General features: G+C 38.5%; 1 protein-coding gene across 2 annotated transcripts; it reads right to left on the reverse strand.

Annotated features, from left to right (window-relative positions):
* Nucleotides 1–1,201: 1,201 nt before the first annotated feature.
* On the reverse strand, nt 1,202–27,462 carry scml2 (Scm polycomb group protein like 2). 2 transcript variants are annotated; one of them, XM_054610505.1, is made up of 14 exons: nt 27,220–27,462; nt 23,897–23,985; nt 23,561–23,626; nt 21,801–21,871; nt 20,925–21,159; nt 19,837–19,925; nt 19,084–19,327; nt 7,318–7,640; nt 6,874–7,000; nt 6,541–6,747; nt 4,659–4,832; nt 3,876–4,097; nt 3,339–3,493; nt 1,202–3,093 (listed from the first exon to the last, which is right to left on the reverse strand). In XM_054610505.1, exons 2-14 carry the CDS (start codon nt 23,916–23,918, stop codon nt 2,968–2,970), a joined length of 2,061 nt encoding a protein of 686 aa, XP_054466480.1. In that variant the 5' UTR covers nt 23,919–23,985; nt 27,220–27,462; the 3' UTR covers nt 1,202–2,967. The 2 variants fall into 2 exon arrangements, with proteins under 2 accessions (XP_054466480.1, XP_054466470.1); XM_054610495.1 differs by having other exon boundaries at nt 6,874–7,003.

Raw genomic sequence — 27,462 nt, forward strand, 5'->3', positions numbered from 1 at the left:
GAGTACTTATCCAACTACTGGATACCAGCCATATTTATGATCTCTGTAATTATGATAAAACATCTTAGATTTATCTTTAGTGAATTCTATTTTTTATCCAAGTGTATTTGTCTTTTTTTTCTGGGTTTACACCTAATCTAACCCACAGTTAGATTAGGTGTAACCAGTCCCACTTAAAAACAATAATTTAAGATTAGCATATCACTTAAAAATATTAATTCACAAGGATTTAGTCCACAAAGTCACCATTACATATATTTTCCTTTCAGAGAGTAAAACGCTCTCTAAGGTGTTAAGAGTGCCTACTTCTGAACCATTACTGGTTCATATTAATGTATCAGTCCTCTAGGTAACCACAAACACTTCTTATTTAACGTTGTTTAACATATATACATAGATGTAAGCATGTGGTGGGGTAGTAGAGCTTTTGTCTGGGAGCACTGTGCTGAGATGATAGCCTGCTTCACAACCAGGAAACAACATCCACCATTCCTAAAGAATCTGAGAGATGAGTCATAATAAGCCTGTTTATTCTGAGTGCTGCTGGTGAGCTATTTGAACCGGCTGATCTTTTGAACAATGATTCCTATTGGACTGTCACTTTCCTTAAGTAAGACATCCATGATCCTTTGACCCTCACCCCCAACCCCCATACTCTCCAGACAGAAACACACACACAATCCCCCAAAACTAAAAGGAAATGGACCTCTGCCAGTGCTCTTGAATATTTTCTTCCCCTTGTATTCACGTATTAATTTATATTACAGTTTATAACCCTTTATCTCTCCTTGTAATCCCAATAATATTTTCACTGTGGAAAGCAAGTCAACTGACTAGGCCAGTAGCCTGGGGGCCAGGACCCCCTGAGGAGTCAAAAGAAAAAAAACTGCTTTGCTCTTGAGATGCTTCACAAGACAAAAAAATGCTTTTATGCTAAACAGTATTCTGTTATTTTCTCTCTTTTTTTCTCGTGACTTAAAACTTGAGGCTTCTAGATATTCAGATAAAACAAGATATAAAAACATCTTTGGTCAATTTGGTCATAACTCATAAACATGTGAAACTAGTGATGATTGGTTACAAGTAGACATTCCTTTGTTTTAAGGGGTCAAAGAGGGGTCAAAAAAAGTAGCTACCATGGTGGCCATGTGCCTGGGTCTCAAACATGTAGATGATGTAAACAAACGTTTAATCTTGTGAATGCATATCAAACATATTCAACAACCATTTTTATGTTGAACTTACAGTAAAAAGTCACATATTTACACATGAAAGGCTGCAGACAGAGCGATCGATGACAAGGTATAGAAAATATACAAAGTCGGTTATTGTGCAGTCCCTCTATGTCGTAGCAATGAACACAGAATGCTAGAGATGTAAAACATCTACAAAACAACCTCTACTAAAACCTGAGTTTCACATTAAAGCAAGACAGGTTCAAGCATCAACCTGTCACCACTACAGGAGAGCAACAGTGTGAAATGCAGCTACAACACACATGATTTGGTTTGAAAGGGGTTCTGAAATGTTCAGAAAATGTGTATTTCTGCCATTGAAAAACAGATTAATACTTTGTGAATAATTACTCAGACACAGCATTGTCCTGCAGGTAGTTATTTGATGGTGCAAACAAAAACTATTTCAGGCAGAAGTAAGTGATTACGGTACACTTACGCTTGATACAATTTGTTACAGTACAAAATTATATCAAAAAACAACCTTTTGTCTCGATTTATACAAAACAGTTTCCTCATCATGTACGCTCTCCTCAACGTTCTGTACAGCACTAAAACTAGACAGTTGTGTCTATTGTAATGTCAGCACTTACAGTATTCCAGTCATTGTTATGGGTATATGTGGTGTGACTGTCCAAGCAGAATACAATCATGAAGCCACATCAGTGCTCAAGTGTAAACTGTTCAGCTTGAATGTCTTCCAGCACACAAAACAGACTTTCTTCCTAGATAAGATATCCATAATTTAAGTGGTGTCAAAAAAAGTGTTTGAGGACAGGAATCATTTATGCAACAAAGATGATTTCTCCAGCATCTTGGACTGAAACCCTTCAACACTTCTCATTCACTTAACAGGGGCCCTCCTGTTGTTTAGTACCTGTCAGTTATTATGCTCATGACTTCATACATCAACTGGCTTGCATTAAATAAATCTGACAGCCTGTAAATGCAGTCATTCATAAACTTAATTGCATTATTAGAAATAATTCAGTGAGAGATTTACTGCCGGTACCTGAACTAACTTTTCCAATCCATCCTGAAATTGTGATTGGGGATAAATTCTTAAACAGCTAGATATCTGAAGAGACAAAGCTGCAAAGCCTACAGCATGTCTGGTAAATTAAAGTTTGATAAATAATGCCCTCCAGTCTTTCACAATAAGGAAAAAAAGAAGAAAACATAAACAAAAATGCTGAGATATCTGATAATCATTACACGTATGCAAGTGATGAATTAATGTACTGTGTGTCTGTTTTTTATGTCAAAGGAAATTAAAAAACAACTGTGTTCAGATCAGGGCCGAGGCCGGGGTTTAAGACTAACTGAGGTCATAAGTACCCTGATGCACGCCACATCACCCTGAAATCTAAATGAGGATCTCAAATGTTTTTAACAACATGTATTTTTCATATTTTATTTATTCAGTTAACTGTTCAATTATACTTTCTGGTCTGAATTCTGTTGATGAATGTATTTGTTAGCCAAAACATTGTCCAATTTAAACAGCTTGATTCCAAAAATACCGTGATCATGTGTAGCTTTGTATTTGTAATATCCCTGCAGGTTGCTAAGTCACAATCACACAAATAAATCCAGAGCACTGGACCTCAGTGTCCACAATGGAAGCCTCGGCCCGGGTTCAGCTGGATTTACACTGACACATCCCTGTAGAGTAATGCGTGTTTGTGTGTGAGGTTTGGTTGCCAGTGACAAGAGAGAGCGCCTTCATCCTCTATTGTTTGGTCTGTTTCAGCTTCTCAATGTGATGACAGAGTTTGAGCGCCGGGCCCAGCTTCAGTCCCATGTACTTCATAATGACATCACTGCGCAGCAGCATCAGAGCTCTGCCATCGATCTCCTGCAGAGAGAGGAGCATGCTGTCGTTACAAACAATTCCTGTCAGGACAATTCCATCAAAATGAAGATGCCTTGATTAACAGGCTGAATGGTGGAAGTCTGATTTGCCTTGAACATGGAGACTAAAAGGTCAGTGGGAGTTTATTTAACCAATTGACTGCACGATACAAAACAGTGAATGAGAACCTGTGTAGTCTGAAGACCTTTAACCAGGACGAAGAAGACCGTTTAAAAGGAAATACTTACATGTTTTTTGAACAGTTCGACGTGTGGGCCGAGAGTTTGAGGGTCAGCCTCTTGGACAAACCGCATGACCTCATCAACTGACCAGGAAGAGGCGTTGTTCCCTGAACCCTCCTTGTCCTGTTTCAGGTGGTCTGGGCCTGTTGTTGAGCTGGCTGCTGTAGAGAGTGAGTGTGTGCAAGAGAGAGGAAAACCAAATCAAACAAATACTTTTATCAAATGTTTTAATTTCTGCTTATGATGTTATAAAACATATCTTTGAATTTTGTATAAAAAAATCTGGCCAAATTAAGTCATATGTTAATTCGGATAAGCTTTTACTGCTTAAAAATATGTCAATTGGAGGGTGATGTTCTGTTAGGGGAAGATATCACAATCCTCTTCTGGAAGTAAGTGAGTTTGGAGCAGGGGGGCATAATTGAAAATACTACAATCTTAAAATATAAACATAGGGATAATCAGCAGTGTAAATTTCAGTATTTCATCAAAATAAAAATCAATGTCAACAATAACTACATCTGTGTGTGTATTTCACCCTACCCTCCACTCGTCTAGGTGGACACATCTGGCCGAGTTCTGTTGGGTTGGAGCTGACGCGTCGTAGGGGTGGTGGCGTGTGTGTGTGTCCTGGGTAATATGGACGCTCCTTCTTTGTTGCTCTGTAGTCCGTTGCGGTTGCAGTGTGAGGGGGCCGGGTGCTGGGATTGGGATCCTTTGTGGAATCGTCGTTAGACAGGCCGTTCTCAGGGTGGGACAGTGGTTCTGTTTCAAGATAGGTTGAGAGGTACTGTTAGTGCTGTGTGATCACAATCAGAAAACAGAAAAGATACTGCCCTGTACTGGACTATGCACGCAGCCAAATAGAGACTGGAAGACTCAGGAAAGTTTTCTCAGAAGAAAATGTCTAAACTTTTCTATTGATAACTAGGTTATCAATAGAAAATTATACTCTTTTATATTTATTTAGATCTAAATCTGCACAATATACACCAGAAACCAGAAAAAAATTAATATTTTGTACTGACAACATGGTCTAACTTTTTAACACATTTTTTCTTTGCAATACAAATAAATATCATTAGTGCTTAAATTGTTAAATGCTTTATTTTTTTTTCAAGAACAGCACTTTGCAAATGCACATGGAAGGCTAGTGGAACAGAGGAAGGACCAAAGTTTTACAATCATTTTTTGTTCCCATTGTCATAATTTTGTTGCCATTACAGGAGTTCACTGTGAGCCCACAGTGAACTCCTCTAACCTTCCCTCTTTCTCAAAGTTTTTGCTCTTCAGTTTCTCCCATTACAGTTACACACATTTGCCCACCTGACTTTGTCCTGTTGTAGAAGCGTGTGTTGTTGTTGAACGGGCTGAATGGCTGCGAGCTGAACAGGCTGTCACTCTCCAGGTGTAGGCACATGTTCTCCAGGAACCGCAGCACAGAAGACGTACTGGAAGCGGAGGGCAGCTTCACGTAGCGGATACCATGCTCTGACCGCACTGGGGGGCACAACACAAACAGCTTTTAGTCTCAGTGTTCCCTCACACACACACACACACACACACACACACACACACACACACACACACACACACACACACACACACACACACACACACACACACACACACACACACACACACACACACACACACACACACTGTATTCATTCAAAGCTTAAGAAAAACAGCAGATGGTTTAGGGTTACCACCCTCCCTTTATAAGCACAAACCCACCTTTTTGGCCCTATCCCACACTGCACTACACCCCCCACCCCCCACCCAAGCCAAGCCTGCACAAATCCACAAATTAAACCCCCCCTTCTCACCCAACCTCACCCACAGCCTTCCCAATCCGACCCCCAAGGGAGAGCCAATCCCAGCATCCCAAACCAGGTTAGACGCACATGTCATTTCTGATTACGGACACAGTGCTCACATCAGCTGCTGCCACAGGCACTGTCTTTTATTCCTCCTCTCTTTCCCCTGTCATACACACACATACACACACACAACACACACACACACACACACATGCATACATGGCCCATGAGTGTGTGCTTAAACCAATTCCACCTAGATGATTGCCCATCCAGGCTGAATAAATTAGAATTTATCTGGCACTGATTTTCAACAAGTGAATTTAAAAGGAATAGTTCAATGTTTGCTTCTTTGCCAAGAGTTGGATGAGGAGATTGACTCCGCTGCCAGCAGCTAGTTAGCTTAGCATAAAGACTCTGAAACTGGTCGAAACATTAGCCTGTTTAGCTCAGTCTAAATGAAACAAAATCTGCCTACCAGCACCTCTAAATCTCGCTAATTAACACAGGATCTCATTTGATTATCTGTATGAAAACAGAATTTTAAATGACATGTTATGGCCAAGAAATACTCTAACACATGGCCCCTGTAATATGGCGAATTGTTATTTCTACACTTTGAATTTTGTAGATTCAAACAAATGTTTGACAGGTTACGCAGTCTATAGGTAAATTTACAGTATATATGTATATTTAACTTGGGCGCCTATGTTAGTCAATTGAGCTTTCAGACAGGAATAAAAAAGAAAAAGCTGCTCTTCCACAACTTGTTTCTTAAATATTAACGAAAAGTTATTGGTTAACAGGTGTCGGGCGATCAAAAGCAAAATTAACCAAAACTGACATCCCTACTTAGAAACAATACCACATGGGCTCATATGCCCTGAGGAGAAAGTCCCTGGTTCGATTCTCAGCCTGTTGGACCATTTGACTCTTGACATTCCCCTACTCTTTTTCTCCACAATTCTAGTGTGGCTGTCAAATAAAGGCATAAAAGGATCAAGAAAATAATATTTGAAAATGTAATGCTAAACCAAGCTACTGTTTTACTCTTGGCAAGAAAGCCAATTTGCAGAATATCCCAAAGTGCTTCATTATTCCTCTAACAGTATGTTTTTATGTAGTCTAACTGCCACTGGAGTAGTTTTGATGTTAATAAACAAACTTAGAAAATTTTGCGAACTGTATAATTTTTTAAGCGAAATGCCAACATTTTCTGTTTTGCTTCTCAAACATGACGATTTTCTACTTTTATCTGCTTTATATAATTTCATATACATTTGAATTGTATCACTGTCATTTGGACAAAACCAGCATTTTGAAGACATCACCTTGTTTGCTAACAGTTTCTTTCACAAGGAATATCCCGTGGAGATCACTGTGTTTACCTCTGATGACCTCTCCTCCTGTATGTGACTGGCTCTGTAGGAAGGACAGCATCACGGAGGGCTGGTACGTACAGTCCACGCATGCCTGGACAGCCTGCTGAAGCACTGCGTTGACTGGAGCTGGACCAAAGTGGTCCGGGAGCTGCTGCACTAGCTTTCTGTCAAGATGCGGGCCATAGTCACCGTGCTTGTTTACATAGACACACACTGGAATGACACAAAGAGATGGAAAACATGAACAAACCTAATCTTTGTTGGATTCTTTCTGTTGACTGCTGAGATCAGGCTAGCATTGACCACCACAGAGTCAGTTGTGTCTGTTGTACTATTTACCTGTGCAAACTACATTTGAGCTGTTGCTATGGTTGTTGTCTGCTGGGACGTCTCTGGAGTTCAGTCTGGTCTCTGGAGGTGGAACTATAACTGCTGGTGCCCCAGGAGATTGCACCACCCGAGGCTTCTTCTGGAGGAAAAAAACAAACAAACAAACCGTTCCTCATTAACCCTCTGTAACCTACAAAGGCTTTGAGTTAATGATTTATTAAAGGTGTATTTAACTCTTTCACTGCTCTATGTGAACTGCTCTTCAGCACATACAGCAGCTTCTAAAGCAAAGCTGCTCTCCTCATTTATCGTGAATAAACATCCTCAAACTCCTCCCACCTCTGACCTTGTCTCCTCTTTATCAAAATCATTTCTGCCATAATACTTATAAACATAAAATGACAGGGTCGCTGGAGCGCAGCATAACAGATTACAACTGTTATGACATCTCACCTTGTTCTTGGGCTTGGGCCCTCTCTTCTTGTGTGGTCTGGGGGCCAGTTGAGACTCAGTGCTCGTTCTGGCAGGGCTCTGTGATGCTCCATTTACTGCCGCTGCTGCCGCAGCTTCGGCCGCTGCCTTCAACAAAGCAATAGTCTGGGATTTGGGACGACGACCTCGGACACCCTTGCGCACAGGCAGCGGTGGCAAGGGGTTGGGCAGTCGGTATGAGGTCTGCATGGAGGAGGAGGAGGAGGAGTTGGAAGAGGAGCGACGTGCAGTAAGGGAGGCTGAGGTGGAAGAAACGGGTGCGAGGAGCGCACCAGGGAGGGTAACTGGATAAAATGGGATATGACAGGGAGGAAGAGAGACAAATAGAAAAAAGTTAGGAAAATGTATAATGCACATGTTAGATTGCATTGCACTAAAATAGGAGAGGGTCATAACTTAACATTGATTTGCTCATTTTAAAGTAAATATATTTAAAATCCGGAACACTCAATGTCATCTTGCAAGCTCACAAAATTAGATTGCACATAGTATTTAAACAAAGACATATGCAGAGAATTAACTTTGCTCTACATCTTGGTGCTAAGGTATTGTCAGCATTATTAGAAATGGCACATTTACGCCCTAATACAGTGTTCAGTGTCTGCCTTTGTTTTCAAAAAAAGGATGAAGACATTTGTGAAGAAAGACAAAAGACGGAGGGGGAAACAAATAACTGAGTGATCCTGCAGAGGAGATTTGTTTTGATTTTTTCAGAGTCCTCTGAGATTGGCAGGTCCTTTGTATTGAGCCCCTCCTTACGTTGAAATCAGAGTCAAAAGTCACAAACCCCCAGAGACCTCGGTGCTAGACGATTCCTCAAGCCTTCAGGCTCCAGCAACACAACAAATATAGTGATTATGGTGATAAGACTTTAAATCCATTTCATATAAGGCACTATAATAAGAGGCCAGTGTCAATTGGGAGTTCAAGATATCAGATGACAATGTATCAGCTAATATTATTATTTTTTATTTTTTTTACAATACTATACTATGAATGGATGTTTGATGGCTAAACTAGCTGTTAATAAATCATCTGTATCTAGTTAAGCTACTGGAAAGCTTTTCCGACCATGAATCATTTCAACAGAGAGGAATCATTAAAAAGGCCTTTTCAAAACAACATATTTTTGCATGGAAATTGCAACATTTTTAAACTTTCCATGGTGGATGAATACTTTTTCTAGGTACTGCATCTGCGATAATCTTCAATTTGCCGATAATATTTAGCCTGGCTGGTTTCAATCAGACTTGACAGTACACTGCTGTTCAGCATCCTGGTGGCCCTGGGGTTTTGGTGCGCCAATCATGTAATCATTATGTCCCAAGTTCAAATTTAGCTTTGCTGCGTGCAATCCCTCCTCCTCCTACTGTCCACTATCCAGATAAAAGAAAGAAAATGTCCCAGCAACCAGCTTAAAGGCGCTTCATGGATCACAGACACCCTCCAACTTGAATGCCTTTCCTCATGAAAGAAATATTATTACAAAATGCCAATCAGCTTAGGTGTTGAAATAGCAGGAAGGTGACAATAAAGTGAGAAAAGGGAAAATATTGTTAGAAAGGGAAAAAAATCATTGGCACCACCACCTCCTTCTGTTTTCATTAGGTCTGAGCGTGACTCTGTGATATGATCACATAATTATCATAGTAGATGTTTGAAAAAGGGACAGCACAAATGAGAGAGAGAGAGGGAGAGAAAGAAAGAGAAAGAGAGCGATAACCATCTCCTATTTCAATACCAACGTATTGCTTGGTTAGAGCGTGGGGCCTGAGAGTGCATGTGAAGGCTCTCATGGGGCCGAGGCTTTCATTAGAGCCTCCTTGACTGACGCGATATGGACAGACTATGGAAGGTTTACAGTATTCTCTGAGGGGCCGGCCGGGGCACCCTGAAAGCGGCTTAATTGGGAAATGAGTGAAAGTGGGCGTAGAATAGAGCAGTGTTTTGTTTCAGAGGGTGAGGTCTCACCCGCTCACCAGGACTGGTCACACAAAGCGTGCTCACAGAGGAACAGAATCACTAACCTGCAGTGCACGCAGCGGCACGCTTATTCACACCGAGCTAGAAGCCATAAGACCTACAAAGGCAGATCAGAATGTGTTTGCAGGGTACCAATGAGTATCAGCCGGGTTTAACTCGCATTGGGAAATCTGAGTTGAGGGGGGGCTTCTCTGATCTTTCAATGCTGTAAAAAAGAAAATCTAATCCATTCACATTATGTGACAGACACCGAAGCAACATGTACCATTTCCATACTGGCGATTAATGTCACACTCCAACGGTAGGTTTATTATCACATTTATAAAAAAAAAAAGTTTAATCACCTCTGCATTTTTTACCACAACTTTCAAATAAAATCGGCTTATAAATGCATTTCATTCCACACTGGCTGACAGCATCATGTATATTCTGTACCTGCTTGTTCAAGCACTTCAGAGTGGGAAGTGATATTTACACTGAGAGAACTACTCAAACCTAAGCCTTTATGTTTTTCATGGCTGTACCATTTCATCAAATGGATATTCTAATAGTCTTGCATTATTTGAACACTATTTCCCCAAAATACAGCTTGTGAATCTGTTCTCTATGAAAATCTTGTTTGACTGCTCAGACTAAATAGCTGAGCCAAAACTAGAAGGCTGCTTGTATAAAAGGATTAAAGTACAGGTACATTTTGCTGCAATGTCAGCTCCTTAACTACAAGTAGCAGGTAGCGTGGCAGGGAGAGGCCAGAGAGCACGCGCGGAATCTCAAGTTTTCTCCAAAATCGCCCACCCTAGCTTTAACTACAAGTGTATATTTCACATGTCATTTTTACAAACAACTGTCAAAAAACTGAATTATTCCATTTTAAATTATAAACAGAGAAAAGTAGCTAACCTTCACATTTAAGAAGCTCTGACCAGCAAATGTATGTTTTGCTAGAATTAGACAATTTTGCAAATACATTTCCAATTGACTCATAAATGTATCAACAGCTCAGCTCTGTGCTATACAGTTTTATATTTGTGTATACATTTTCTTCCTATTGTAGGCAACCATTGTTTTCCATTCATATCTACACTGAAGAAAAGTTTACAGTAACCAATGTCTGCCTGATGAGGTAGAAAAAAAGCTAAAACATGCAAAACCGCTAATGTAAACAAGTGTATTATATTGTAATAATGTAAATCTGCAAAAACTAATACCAGTTAATAGTTAAAAGTTCAAGTTTTTTTTAGCATGGCACCGCTAGCATGGAAACGGTGCAACCAAATAGACATATGGTACTGATCATGACTATATAATTCCAACTCGACCCGTTGACCCGTGCGAGCAACAGCTCGAGGAAACGTCCGAGAGTGTGTGAGCGTACGTGCACGCATGAGAACGGGGTCCCTGAGAAGTGTGTCTGCTGTCTGGGGGTGGGGGGAGGGGCTCCACAGAGTTGCTTCTCATCTAATTACAACCCCCCCCCCCCCCCCCCACGGCAAACAGTCCAGTCAGCCACATGCACACACTCACACATACACACACACAAGGCTGTTCCTTTAAGTGAATCTGAAGCCGTATGAAACTCATGAACTGCAGATTCAGGTGTGTGTGTGACTGTGTGCAGACAGCAGAGAGGGAGAGGTAACTTAAATAGCTTCATTGCACAAAGTTAAAACACAACAATGTTTTCCTGCACAAACTCTTTTTTTTGTCTTCTTCAACAACAACAAAAACATCACTAATGTTCTACGGAGACTTGTGTGGATGATCCCTTCTGAGCTGATCACTTAAGCTCTCATAATAAAAGAGAAGAGTGCATGAAATGAGTGTACTGAAAATATTTGATATCCACTAATCCTTGCTTGAGCCCTTTGCTAACTAATTCCTGATGCTTTACACACACACACACACACACACACATAACACATGATCAAAAACACATGGAGCTCCAAACATAATTAGAGCCAAATATACTTTTAAATCAGCAGACTTTTAATCTTTCTGAACAGCAAAAGCCACTAGTCTCTTACAATTTATCTGACTGAATCCAAGTCATTCCAAAAAAGTCTTCATGCTAGACAAAGAAAACAGTGTCAAACTGCAGCTTTAATCATTAACACCAGGGTAGGAAACTGCTACACATGTGAGATGACATGCAACCGTCATCTGAGCAGAAGATTAAGCTTTCACTTCCCTTTTTTATGTTTTACCAAAACAATAGCAGGAAGGCAAGAATTAGCTATTTTAGTAAATAATCTTTTCTATTCGCTATTCAAGGAGGGAATTATCAAATCTTAACAAGCAATAATTTCCAAGACACAACTGCAACTTCCTGATTTTACTTTAAATGTGTGACGTATTCATCAATTTTGATTTGTTGCATTTATTAAAAAAAAGGATCGGAAATACTTAAAAAAAACATGTTATTGCTACATAAATGTGCCTGCACTTAACTTCAATATGCTGCAAGTGGTAGATATAATCATAACACATCCTTTAAAACACAATCAATAATAAATAAATAAATAACTGTACTATCAACTGTAAGCCTTACGAGAAGTTTTGTTCTTTCATTTATGAAAAAGAGCAAACAGAAACGACTTGGTAAACATATCAAACTCACCAGGAAATCCCCAACAAAAATGCAGAACTTCACTGCTACAGTTGTGGCTTTTGGAGTAGCAGCAGAAGTAGTAATAGTAGTAGTAGTATCGGCTGTAGTAGTAATGTCCGTAACAATACTAGTCCCTCAGTACAGACGCTTCCTTGTTCTCTCTAAGAAGAAACTCTTTAGCTGGTGTTGGCGTTTCCTCTCTCTGACTAAATTTCTTTCCTCTTCCTAACTTCCTCTAAAATACTCTCCTCATCTGCACTTCATTGTCTATTTTCTGTCTCTCTATCAGCTGCTTTCTCAGTTCTCTCCGTGACTCTCTCCCCTCTCTTTTCTCCCGGCAGTAGTCCACAACAAAGCCCACGCTGCTGCTTCTGCTGCTGGTTGAAGCCGCTGCAAAAGCTTCCCTCCCAATGAATGAGCAAGAGGAGGAGGGAGGGGGGGGTATTACATTTGCATAGGGGCTAGGGAGGGGTAGAGTGAGGGAAGGAAGAGTGGGTGGGTGTGGTGGGTGGCGTGGGAGGGAGGGGGGGGGGGGTTGAGCCCTTTATTCATGTTATCTGTAGGCCATATCGACAGTCTACATCAGTCACCTGCTTCTCAGCAAACCCCGGGGGAGGGGGAGATGGCGGGGGGGAGAGGGGTTCACTGTGGGGCTCCAAGAGCGGATGGGGGATGGGGGGAAGGTAAAAGGTTAAACTGGATCAGAAGAGTCCTGATTGAAACGGGTGAAAAGGGGCAAACTCCTGGAGTTGGTGCACACGAGCAGTCTTTCCCTCAACACACACACACACACACACACACACACACACACACACACACACACAGTCTCTCGGGCCAGAAGGAGTGTAACTCTAGCCTATTCAGACATTCCCTGATGAAAGATGGCCAGGTCCAGCTCCAGGAAACAGTTGCCCAGTCGGATATCACACAGCCTCTGGAACAATGTGGAGCAGAGGAAGCCTGCATGGGAAAAGTCCCTTCAGTCGAAAACTTCTTAATCTGCTTCTAAACGGAGAAAACGGCAGCGCTAATGTTTTCAAGAATGAAGCAATTTTGCTATTTGTGTGTACAGCATGAAGCTTCTTAATTAGATACGGCTTACTGATTATAACTATTTGACACTAGTCTTGCATTCAAAATCGATCTTTGAGTCTACTCTTTTCAAGACACCCACTGAGAATTTGATTTGTTAAGTCTATGAGGTCCAAATCCCATTGATGGTTGATGATTTCAGAGTAAAACAAGAGCTAGAAAGCTACTTAAACCCCAGCAATAAATCTAACACAACATATTTTTTTAAAAGAATGCACTGATTGCAAAAAAAATTGATTCATTTTTCGTATTTCTAATACTAATACCTGAGTAAAATTGTGTAAAAATTCCTCCCTTACCACTTTGTTTTCCACTACATTAATCAAGTATTTAGTAAATTAAATTTCTACAAGATAATTATTGCCAAAATATATAATAAAAAAGGTAACAAAATATACTTTTGCCTTAAATAGAAAAACATCTATTATTTGTCTGTATCTGCTAAAATACAGGCATGCTCTATTATTCTATGCATTATTCAGAAAGCACTATTCTGCATCTTGACCCAATTTAATATCTTCAAGCAAAGACAAAAATCCGGAAAAAAACAAAACTATTTTGCTTGATGATTTTTATTCGACATCCTTTCTTGGCATCCTCTGTTACTTCTTAGAAAAACGTGTCGCAGGGTCACAGCAAGACAATTTTGATGAAAGCTAATTAGAATTTTTTTAATGTAATAGTAATTACAGAGTCTCTCACTCCTTCTCTCACATGTACAGCTAATTATCAGCTCATTAACACCTCAGCCAAGCCCTACTTATTCACTTACTCCCATACAAACAAAGCAGTCTGGTGAATAACATTATCTGGGGGTTCTTTGTTGTTGTTTTTTACCTACAAACTCCACCCACACACAAAGAGTAAATCTCTAATCTAAAGTAAGTAAGTCTCTCTGTGAGCAAAGATCAGAGGCTGGATTCACAAAATAGACTTTGACTATATGGCCCAAACTACTGGTCAAACTTCAGATAAAGATATAAATGAATCTGCTGCACAAAGCTGTCTAACTAATTTAACATAAATTCTGAGTAAATCAAGACTTTTTTTCAAGCAAAAATACCTTGCTGACTGAGTCACCGCATCAAACAGCTCGGCTTTGTTCACTCCAGCAGTAAAATGTTGTCTTTTGGAAGAATAAACTGTCATATAAACTGTCAGTGCAGTGCAGACCTGTAGCAGAGCTGAGCTGCTGCGGCTTCTTAATGTGACAGGATGCAGCACTTCTGCTTACTCATCAGTAAGATTCAGGTTAGTTTCTAAAAACAGGATATTGAGCTCTCACAATAGCCTTCCTTATTTAGGTAGCACCCTGGATTTAGGTAGATTTAGTTAGATACCTAGATTAAAGTAGCTAAATTAAGTTTAGGTTTGAAATAAGTCAGTCTTGATGCTCATGAAACAGTCATCTAGACTGATCTGAGAGTAAGATTGAGACTTGCCAAACACTACGGACTCATCTAAAATATCTTTGTGAAACTGGCCCCTGGTGAGCTCTAGAGGCGGATCTAGGGATGTCACATCATGACAGCTCCCTTTACACACATGGATTAGTGTTTTGTCGCCAGGCAGTCTTGTATGGACCTACAATGGAAGCAGACATCAACATCTCTCTGGAGTATCGATACATAAACACTGAATGGTGGTTGTAAACCTGACTGCCTCACTGCCTGAGGACTGAGAACATGTAACTGCTGCCATCCATCAACAAAGTGGAGGAAACAAAAACAACCACACACACACACACACACACACACACACACACACACACACACACACACACACACACACACACACACACACACACACACACACACACACACACACACACACACACATGAACTCACACTTCTCATTAATCAAGAAGGTTGTTGGTCTGGGTAATTCAAAGCCCCATGTTTCCTGACCAGAGGACACCAACAATAGGGTAAAGGAGAGGAAGTTGCTGGATGGGCGCTAATGTAACGTAACAGCAAACATGAGGATGGTTGATATTCACTGAGACATTCCTCAAAGTGATTTTGATGGATGACAGACGTCTAAATATCAGCCAAAAAAACTTAGGAGCTAAACTTTGAACAATCAGCTTAGGAATTAGTGCAAATCACATGTTGATATACTCCCGTAAACGCTGAGCATAATTACCGTTTAATTACACCCTGATTGATAATTAATAGTTCAGTACGACCTTCACAATTTAATTATATCAACCAAAGCTCTAATTTGCGGGACACGTAGAAGGGAATGTTTTGTCTAAGTGAGGTTCTGGGCTCCAGCCTGGCATCTATGGAAAAATTAGGAGCATATAAAAAAATAAAGAGAGGGTTTATCTGAGGGGGCCTCAGACATATGGGCACGAAATGAAATGGTTAGAGAGGCAAATATTTCTAAACCAGATATTTTACAAGCATTTATAAAGCTGATAGAATATATTTCTTGATAAATTTCAAAGTGAACTGAAATTACTTATTATATAATTTATGAGAATTATATTTACATTTAACATAAACAAATATTAATCAAAACAGTACAGGAATACATGAACGGAGAAATTACTGCCTCACCATGTCATTGAGGATACTGGCAGCTCCAGCTCGTCTTTTGGCTGTGTAGCATGTCTTTTACAGTGTGTCTTTCCCCTAGTTTGGTAATTTGACTCCTAACTTTTGTCTATTTTATGTATCTTCAGTATTGTTATCTGTTTTTACTGTTGTTGTTATTGTTTGGTCATCAAACATTTATCCTACAATTCGGGGTTTCCAACCTATATAGGGTTGCCCTTGTTTAAATAAAGATTAAGGAAGATTTCTAAACTTAATCATAAAAAGGCAGTTTTCTACAAAAACAACAATAAATATAATAAAATTGTTTTGTTGTTGTTGTTTCTGTTTTGTGTTTTTGTAATATAGTATGCTCCTCTTTAAAGACAATACAATAGTGTATGATTAACAATCTTAACATAGAAATTAATTCTAGAAGCCTTTAAGATGTAAAAAAAAAAAAAGCATTTTTTACCATGGTAATTTAAATGAAAAAAACATACAAAGCAGCACAGAGTTTATGACAATTGTTCATTTGTTTGAATGAACTAAATGCACATGTAAGTTTGTGGATAACTGAAAAATGGATATGTTATTAATCTGAGGTTTCAAGCTGTTTTTCACTTATAACAATTAAAGTTAAAACCTGTCTATAATGTGCCCCCCAAAAGCAAAGATGTAACGTCTATGATCAATAAGAGCTGACTATTTAAAAATATTGGAATTAAAAAAAAAAAAAAAAAAAAATGAAAATCTAAATCTATAATTAGATAATATGTTAACAATTTTGTTGATATTCTTCCACTGTGCCGGTCCTTTTCTAGACTGACTGCTTTCCCGTAAACCACATAGTACTACAGTAGGTGACATCTTACAAAATTTCTTCTTCTCCCAAAAGGACAAATAAGACTCCCCCTCAAAAAAATGAGGCAGTTTTCAGTTTAATTAGAAGATGTGTGCACACTATTCCGAGGGTTGTGCCTGAAATGAGTTGTTTCTGGACCTACATGACTAAATCTGCATCTTTGTGGGAAAATCAGTCGTTGTCATTTTGCTCTAACTGCCAAGCTGCCTTTTTCACATCTTTCAAAATCTTTCCAGCAGGCTAACTGGAGTTAGAAACAGCCCAAACAATCACACATTAAAAAACTGCCTGTGGTTATGTAAAGCAGTGGATTAATTTATGAGAGAAAAAACTGAAACTGGAATCTATTCAAGCAGACTCGCTGAGTCTTCAGAGAACTCTGCAAACCCAATGTGGAGGTCAGAGCTGCAGGTCACATCCCCACCAACAAAGACAACCAACTCAAACCAAAGCAGACAGAGGAAAACAAGACACACAGAGGAGATTCACAAATGAAAATCTGACCTCAACATTCCACAACTGACTTGGTTATTCCTAATTTCTGCAAAATATAAAATAATTGTTTCAGTGGTAACTAGTGCCTTCCTGGACAATTAAACAACACATTCAAATGTTTAAAAGGGTTAAAAACTTCAGTAAATTCTGAAGCTCTTACTATGTTACTGCTTCATATAACCAAAATGTTTACTACATAATTACCTACAAGATGTCACACAATTGCATCATCTTCAAGTATCCATCCTGTTACAATATCAAAGGAAGTAACACTTTACTCGCGAATTACACCGCTCATTACGCCATTATTTCATGATACTACATGATGACTTTAAATAATGACTATATATTAATGCTCCTAAAATAAATAATAAAATAAATAAATAAATGAAATGAACCAAAACCTTTTCCTTCCATGCAAGATTTCAAAAACATGTAATTTTATTGATTACAATTATAAATCTCAATGCCTTAAATCTATTTTTCATCAAGGCTTACTTTTATGTTTAGCAGACATATCAACTGCATTATTAATTATAATCCAACAATATAACTTACTCTGAAATAGGTCATTCTGACTCATGCTAATACTTAATTACGTCAGTGAAGTTTTGATTGCAGGATTTATATTTGTTTTGAGTGTTTCAACTCTGCTCCCAGTAGACCACACAACAATACAATCTGTGCAATACAATAATTATTCTGTCTGTATATATAATATCTTAGTTATTGTGGATTTTTTACTTTTTTTACTTACTTATTTAATATTCTTTACTGTGTAATTACGTATTTACTTATTTATAATTCTTGTTTTTTTACTATCTCTCTTGTTTGCATTATCCTCTCTGCTGCTGTTATCCTGCAAATTTCCCCGCTGCGGGACTAATAAAGGATTATCTTATCTTATCTTATCTTTCTACACCCTGGTATTGCCACTTTGACTTCATTAAATGTTCTGAGTACTTCCTCCACCTCTTGTCACAATTTGCCACATTTTTATTAAAAATGCTAGCAATGGAAGCAAATTCTGATCAACTGTTTGAGACACATTGAGATGAAAAGTTCTAAACTCAACCCATTTTAGGGACAGACAGACTCAAGAAGCTCTGAACAAGGCCTCTCTGTCTTGATAATGGCCGAGAAATATGACACCCAGTACCGGGGATGATTAAGTGAGGGCACCGAACAATCAACATCTAGAGTCAACTCTACAGGTATGCTGAGCAGTCCATTACAGCAGTGTTTCTCAAACGGGGGTATATTAACCCCTAGGGGTACTTTGGAATGCTGCAGGGGGTGCGGTAGATTTACAAAAAACTGTTGATAACAATATTTTTGGTCATGCATAATTCCTGAAAATATAACAATGACACTATAATGAGTCAAATAAAAATAAAAAGTGTGGTAAACAACATTTTATATTCAGTCTTTCTATTTTCAATGCAATCGTCAATTGCAGCAACAAACATATATTTTGTTTTCCTACTAAAAATGTTTTCCACTGGACAGGGGGTACTGCATTACAGATTTTGCACAACTATGGTCTCAGCACGTAATGATGGAGCAGGCACATCTGAATTGTTGCTCTGCTGCCCTCTAGTGGTGAGAATTGCATAATGTAATTTAAAGATCTGTCAAAAAAAACATCCATCCACCATAAAAACAAGAACTTCCAAATAAATCAATGTGATAAACTAGCTTACGAATGGCCTGATTGTCCTACATGAGCATTTTCTGACTGTTTACCTTAAAGTCATCTGTGGGATTAAACAACCATACACTGAATCTTATACGATACTTGAGAAGTACTTTACTGATTGTCATGGTCTATGAAAGATAATTATAAAAGCTAATTTGACCATTCATTTGACTTTCACATCATAGACAGGTGTAAATAATATGGTTATAACAATGAAATGTGGAATTATTGTGGAATTATTGCTAAAAGAAATATATGCATCATGGTGATCCAAAATATAATCATATGATCTACTTTATAATGGAAATTTGTGGTATCAGTGCAAATTCATTCATCTATTGTTATTCAGGGACACTGTCAAAAATATATGAAGTTCACAATTTCCAGATGGCACATTCTACACACTACACGACAATAGAAACCTAACAATCAAAGCAGCACTTACAGAAATTTCCAGGTGGCTGCAGGCTGTGTTTTGTCAGGGCACACCAGCCGACGGGGAAGATGTCTCTGGAGTCGAAGGGGCACCAATAGTCAAAGGCACCTCGCCAGCCGTCAAACATGACGAAAATCTCCTGACCTCTGACTTCTCCAACTGTGGCAGGACAAATCAGGTAAGGGTTCTTTCTGTCCACCGCCTCCAGCTTCATACCAGGCAGGAAGTAGTTTTTAGCTGGGGTGGGTGGTTCCTGAACACACACATATACATACGTACACATAATCAAGCAAATTAATACTGTACAATCACAGAATCCCTGTTTGTATCTTGCAAGTCTTTGAAGATGCTTACTCATTAATATACACAATTCTTATCATGTCTTATTAAAACATAACACTGCTTTCTCCACATTTTGCATCAATAAAATTTGCGTATTGACTGGCATGCTGCTGTGTCTGATCCAGTGTAAAACACATATGAGTGGCTCCCCCTTGTGTCTCTGCTGATTACTGCAATAGATACAGTAGGAAAAGTTGAAATTGAGATTATGGGTTTATTTGTAATGTTTTAATAATTTAATAGCTGGAGTCCTTCACATTGACCGTGAGAGGATTAGGACACCTGGAAAAATAGGCCCCATTTAAAAGGTCAACATTTAATACTGTTACTGTCACTCTTTGTCTCATGAAACTATGAGAAAACTGACAACAGATCTGCCAATTCATTCCGCCCTCAGTGGCCTCTTCAAGTCATCTTTACCTTTTTAAAAGCAGAGGCAGGGGCCATCTCTGCTCCACTCAGCGTCCTTAGGAGGAACATAGGCCATGACGAAGCGTTCATCCTGAAACCTAAACACAAGGTCAGATTGATTAAATTGCAGACAGAGGTGGTGGTGTTGTCAATGAGCAGGACTTAGGTCAATACTGTATTTATATATATTTCTGCATTTGTGTGACTCAATTCTTTTGGTATTTGCTGTTCAATTTTTCTTTCAAAACTAAATAGTCAACTGTTTCTTTAAACTGGGAAAACAGCGGTCAATGGGCACATCACCAGCATTATTTGAATCAATCAGACCAAATCAGAGACAGAGGTGTTAGGTGTTACTAACAACATGAATGATAGCTCTGTTCTATACAACAACAATACCAGGACGCTGAAACTGAAGCAGCTAAATGGAATTCAGCCATAATTTACTTTGTTATTCACCCTTGGGCTTTTCCTACTGTGACATGTCAAAAAGGTCAGTCTCTACACACACACACACACACACACACACACACAGTCCTGAAGAGAGATCTCATCTGTGAAAACAACTGAGTGAGTGGGCGTGAGTGTGTAGGCGTTTGAGGTTTACATTATGTAATCACAATGCCATATCTTTAATTAGTTGTAGGCTTCCTAAGGTGTTAGTGTATTTGCATGAGAGGAAATATGTTTTATTGTAGAATCTGAACACTTATCTACGAGACGGGAACGTTCTGTGTCTTCACAGGAAGTTAGCGCTTGTTTTATTGAACTTCAGTGAGTTTTTATCTTCTCTTTTCATACTGGTCTTTTCCCTGGAAGTTTCAAAACGCCTATTTATAAGACCTTGTGACTGCTTTGTCTGTCTACATTTGCAGGGAGGTTTGGGTATTACCATGTCTGGTGTCTTGCAATAAAATGCTTAAAGACACAGTCCCAAAAAGTGTGGTCCTTGTTCACTATACAACCCACTACACATCTGTCATATTATGAGTAACAATTTTTTTGTGAGACAAGTATTTACATATTTCAACTCTCAAACAAACTTGAGTCATGTAGAAATAGACAAATATCTTACAGACAAATACTGGTGTACTCACCCAGCGGAGGCTGCAGCATGTCTCCATTCCTCTCGCAGGTTCCTATTGGTTGGATGTCTAATGAGTCTATCAGTCTCCAGAAGTCGTTGGTGTTGTCACTTCCATCCAGGCGCAAGCGAAGACGAGTACCCATCATGCCCATCACCGTTGCAATGCACACAGAGTTTGAGTTGCGAGGGTCCCGCGCCTCAAGTTTCATCCCTGCTTTAAAGTCATTGGAGGGTGGGACTCTGGACTGCAGAGGGACACACAGGGACCTTCAGTCACTGACATGCATTGTGAGGACTTTTATGACTGGAAGACCCATAAAACTGTAAAACCAAAAATGTAAATATTTTAAACGGGTCATAAATATAATCTTTCATTTAAATAAAAAGACCAAATCTTTTTCAAATAAAGCTGTGCGCTGACAGGAGTAAAAATAAATATTTGTTTGAGACTATTTTTCAGCCATGGCTTAACAGCTCCAGCTTATATCATTCCCATGTTTATCATAGTGATGAAACATGTCTGTCACTACAACGGTGTGGCTCATGTGTTTTTAGTTTTTGGACAACAATATAGCTGTATGGCACAGAGGAATTAACTACTGTACATCAGGCTTTATTTCCACAGACTTTAGTTTTATGTGTATTGTTGATTTTGGTCTTTGTTGACAATAAGAAAAATATAGATTATCACCAGACTTATCCTTAAAACAATACCTTTAACTAAATGACCCCTATTATGGAAACATCGGACATGCTTGGCGTGACTCTGGTTCATGGCAGATTGTATCTAACATTAGCAATACTACAAAAATACAAACATTTGAAGAAAACAATTTAAAGGGTATGAATGACATGGTACTCTTATAAGCCCCTTAATAATGGTTACCTGTTTGAATGAATTAGGCGATGCTGCAGTGGAGGATGTTTCTCTCAGATAGTCTTCCCAACTGAACGGTTCTAACAACAAAAAACACAGAAACAACCAGCTGATTAAATAAATATTGTTGTAAGGAAGTATTAGAGAAAACACCGTAAACCATTTTAGAGGGAATGTTATCGGCCATTTTTGATAACCGGTCTGATTTGATCATTTTTTTTAAACCTAAAATAACTTATTTGGCCACTTGGGGGCAGCAGAAACAAACTGTGAATACAAACCGTGACGTGACCTTAAGTTAACGTTAGCTTTGAAGTTGAAATGGCGAACTTGCTAGTTTAATGTTCCAGCAGTTAAGCTAACTTAATAGCGTTATTTATGGAGCAACATTAGCCTTCACTTCAGTTGGACTCATGTTTTGGACCCTGGCGAACATAACGTTAAGTCGAATACTCAGGCTTTGTTACGGTTTTTATGTGTCTCTATTGTGGTCTATGATGGAAATATTGGTCTCTGAAACGCTAGTTGCTAGATCATTCGCTAGCTAGCTAGACGCTAGCTTAAGTTTGACGTTCGCTGGGGGGTCACAACATACCCGTGTTTTGTTTGTTGCATATATAAGTTAAAAATGTTTTTTATTATATAAAATTAATCAGTTTTAGGAAAATGAATGGCAATATTTTCCATATCTTCAGTGAATTGTGATTTTGTTACTCCATATCACGACCACAATATATTATTCTACTGACCTTTACCAGCTTACTACACTCGACACCAGTGGTGGAAGAAGTAGCTTTGTAGAAATAACAGTCTTAAACTCTACTCATTTATAAGTAGAAGTATTACATTCGAATTGTTACTTATGTGCAGAAGTATTAACTTCAAAATGTACCTTAAGTATCAAAAATATAATTACTCATTATGCAGAATGACTCCTTTCAAAGTGTTATATTATAATGGAATATTGTATTATTCGTTTTTAAACACTAACGAATACATGTAAGAGCCGTTGATGTTGAAATTTGTCAGTGAGGAGCACATTTTTTGATACTTGTATATTACTAGATAAATAAGTGGATAGTACTGTACTGTTATATAGCTTAACATATGTGTTTTGTAGTAGAGAGTAACTAGTAACTACTGGGGCCAAATAAATGTTGTACTATTATACACTGGACACGTACAGCATGGAAGCTATTGAGAAATTGCTTATTCAATCCATTAAAAAAATATATTTTATTTTTTAAAGAACACCTAAATGAATAGGACCTGGGCAGTAACCAAGCTACTACTACTACTACTACTACTACTACTACTACTACTACTACTACTACTACTACTACTACTACTACTACACCTGGACTTATTATAAAGGAAATCATAAACATAGGAGACATAATAGCTTGGATGTTCAATGGATTGCAGAAAGAGAGAAAAATGCCCTTTTTATGCTTATTTATACCACAGCTGCTAAATCTGCACAGCTCAGGAAGTTGAGAAGACATATGCAAATAAGTGATGAGGTTATTTTGGTAAAAACTGGGGGAACTGCTCATCAAGAACTTGCTAAAACCCTCTGAAAACACATCTTAACAGGTTACTTATGACTGCTCTTTTTAACCCACCCAAAAAAAAGACTGAAAAAAAAGGCTAAATAGATTATTGATCACTGTTAATGTTTCTTTAAAGGCTATTAACTCAAAAAGCTTAGAATTTTAATAAAAGGATCGACAATAAAGAGAAAAAAGCCAGAGATCAGAGATGCCAACCATTAGATTTGTCGAGGGGAGATCCTGCTGTGATGCTGCTTTGTCTCTCTTTCTCCTCTTTTTGATCTGAAATCAAAAGATGATTGAACTGCTCATCAGAATGTGGGAGCTACTGATATACAGACTGCAATTAATGTGAGAATGAAGGCATAAAACCTGCGATTGGAATAGCTCTGAGAAAAAGATGAACACCGAAAATGCAAATGATGTGTTAGCAAGCGTCAGTGAGCATTTTGATCTTTCTGTGTTGTTTCATGATCAAACTGGCGTTGAGGCCATTTGTACATTTGAGAATCAGTCTAAGTATAACAGTGACAGTACACTGTGGAGGCCTACCTCTGTGTGGTGTTCGGCCCATGATGACCAAAGTGAAACGTGCAGCTTCAGAGGAGCTGGAGTACTGCAGAACGTTACCTACACAGACACTTGAGACGAGATAGAAACAGACAAAAAACGTCAAAATACAAGAATGACCCACTGTAATGTAGGTTGTAGGATGGTGATCACTTCATGATACAAGCAAGTTATTGAAGGCTGGCTTCATGTGATATTTTACAACATTGTTACAACAGCCCTCGACTCAGCAAAGTTTTTATCCTACACATATATGAAAAAAACTCACAGAAACTCTCGATTTATTCATATCTTGCATTGTACTGTAACTATACTCTAATTTATATTCTCCTGCTTAGTCTGTCATTTGAATCCTATTCAACAATGTATTTTTAAATTGTCTTCTCTTTCTTGTCTAATCCCATTTTTAAGTCTTAAAGCATTTTGAGTTGCCTTGTTGTTGAAAGATGGTTAAAAAAACAAAAATATCTTGCCTTTTTTTCTACAGTAATATTGAACAGTGATAATACGGTTTTGTTTTAAAAGGTCAAGTCTTGTCAACACACACACAGACACACACACTATGTTTTTAATTTGACCCACATACACCACCCTAAATATTCACAAGAGCACAATACGTGTATCAATCAACAGCTGAAAATAGCCCCCAACAAATGCACTGTTTGAGTAACAGTGTCCAGCTGTGAAAATAACTTACTAAAAGCCAATCTTCCATCTAAATACTCTGTTTTGCTCCAGATTTAATTCTGTGGTTGTCAAAGGAAATAGTCATTCATATTTTTCTGATTGCATTACCGTAATCCCTCCTGTGATATCTAATCTGATACTCACACATTGAATATAAACAGATAATATTCTATAACTGACTGAACATTTGTACATCAAAATTACAACAGCCATGAAAGATGCATTAAATCTCAATAAACATCTCATTCTTTTTAGAAATAATATAGATAAATGATTATCCCACTACATAAACACAAACAACATGCAGATTGTGGGGATTTGAATAAAGTGGTTTAAAGTCCATGCGTTTGCAGCTTTGCTACACAGCTAACATTTACTTCCGATGCACTGTACAAATTAAATAATAATAAAATAAAATTGTTACCACACTGTTTATGCTGAAAATCCGGCCTGAACATGCAGGTTTACAAACACTCCGAGCAAAGTCCCACTCCCTGCGAGGTACGCACATAGTGATGGCTCAAAAATGAAGCAGAAAATGAATCAAAAGTACCAGAGCATCCAAAAAAAACTGATGAACTCCAAAGTAAATATAGAAATTTAGAGGTTATAATCCATCCAGAAGCCAGACATTGTCTGCTTTTCCATGTGTTTGAAAACCTCAGCATCTGCAATGTATTGTGGCGGACCCTCCCTCTGAAGACCCCTCTCTGTCTCTGCAGAAGATCCCATTGAGTGAGAAGAAGCCATAAAGATTCCAAGCTGCCATAAAAAGCCATTAAGACGTGTGGAAGCGGGACGTCTGCTGACCGACATGAAAAGGATTCCGGCTCTGCCCTTCACTCAGCTGCAGACTGGTTCAGTGTTTGCACTGGTCTGCCTGTCTCGCTCAAGAGGGTCAGACAAAAAAAATAAAAAACGGCCAGCAGACCAGGAAGCACTTCATTTTTACAACCCCCATTTGCCACTAAGGCACTCACTTATCTGGGATCAGCGTACTGTTCACAAACCTGAACAGTGAGAAGAACTTTGCTTTAAGGGGAAGGTAATGCTTTCTGTCAAAGTGTTACTGATAGTAGTTATTCTATAGTGAGAAAAGATTTGGTTGAAACTTTATACTTTACTCAAAGATGTTTTGTCATAATGATGCTAAATTTATCTGAATTTATTCAGACTGGATTATGAAGCCTTTTACTTTTTTATATTTGTTGACACACAAACAATGTTAATGTATAACTTGACCTATTTCTACATTTGACATGAAGTTACATAAAATACATAATGTTATAATGTACTACAGTACAAGGGCTGAAACTAATGATTTATTCCATTACGCATTACACAACCAGTTTGGTACTTTTTAAGTTTATGAAATGTCATAAATCTGTAAAATGTGCCCAATTCAAGTAGAGCACAATGGGAAAGTTTCAAATTCCTTATCTTGTCCATCAACAGCAAACAAATGTAAAAAAAAATCAAATGTGTTTAGAATATATATATTTTGTACAAGTTCAAAACCAAATTAAGGAATTAAAAGAAACAAAGTAAATGTCCCTTTTTTAGATTTCTCAAAATACTGTATTTTGTACAAGTTCAAAACCAAATTGGGTCATAACTGCTGGTTCAAGCCTCTACATACTTTTTTGTTTTATTTCTTTCAATTTCTGTTTTATGTGACTGTAAACTGGATATCTTTAGGTTTTGGGAAATTGCGAAGACATTTTATAGACATTAATATTAATATTAATCGATTATTGAGAAAATAATTGGAAGATAAACCATAACAACTGAGAACCTGGAACTATAACTACAACTCTAAAAATGGCAAAAGTAAAAATGTATCTATAACCAGCAAATGCTGATATTTTATTTTTTTTTGCTTGATAATTAACTTAAATTATAATCGATCGTCAAACTAGTTGCTGATTTATTAATCAGTCGTTTCAGCTCTAATTGATATAGTATTACATTTGCAATTCATTTGAATCATTAAGATGTGTAGCTCATATTTGAAGTGAAACAAAAAACAGACATCCTCCCTTCATGGCCTGTTATTTTCTGTCTCAGGCGGGTCAGTTGGGAGACAGGAGGGTAAAAGGATCAAGTTACCGCTGCAGGGCGTCACCTCCAGGGTGAGCTGACTCAGATCAAGCAACAAATAAAAATAAACTTTCAATACAGAGTGTGTTGTCGATAAAACAGCTGATGAAGACATTTATCTTCCACCACACCTCTGTGGCACCAGGCTGCACGTGTGTGTGTGTGTGTGTGTGTGTGTGTGTGTGTGTGTGTGTGTGTGTGTGATTCATCAATAATTGCTTTCTTTTCGCGTGCAGGATTTATGATCGGAGGGGAGCCACTGAATCAGCAGAAGATGAAATTAAATAAGAAGAAAAAAAAAGTCTGTGACGCATTTTTATCTGCGTTATGGTCACAGTTTGTGGGCGGGACAGTGGTCATCGACCGGGCTTAAACAAAACCCAGCAAACGATACCGTATAACAATATGCAGGATCATAAATCAGTTATCATAGTTGCAGTGTAAAAAAAAAACCCCTCTGCAGGAATCCAGTAAACAGGAAAGCGAGGAGGGATTCAGTGTAGCTGCTGTATACGCACCGAGCTGTCCGCCTGCACAGAAACACAGTCTGTTGTCCTTCCTCTGCAGGGACGCACAGCAGGAAGGAGCACCGCTTTGGATCGCAACCCAGAGAGAAACCCACTCACTGGCAGCACATGAGACTAATAACGAGACATGAGCCGTATACCGACCGTCTGAAACTGGGTGTTTTGATGGGAGATTCCTCACTTTCCATCAGATGCAAGCCGCCATATTCGCTGCAGTTCCGCGCATGTCCACCG

This window comes from Anoplopoma fimbria, chromosome 2 (assembly GCF_027596085.1).
Source record: "Anoplopoma fimbria isolate UVic2021 breed Golden Eagle Sablefish chromosome 2, Afim_UVic_2022, whole genome shotgun sequence".
NCBI classification, from domain to species: Eukaryota; Metazoa; Chordata; class Actinopteri; order Perciformes; family Anoplopomatidae; genus Anoplopoma; species Anoplopoma fimbria.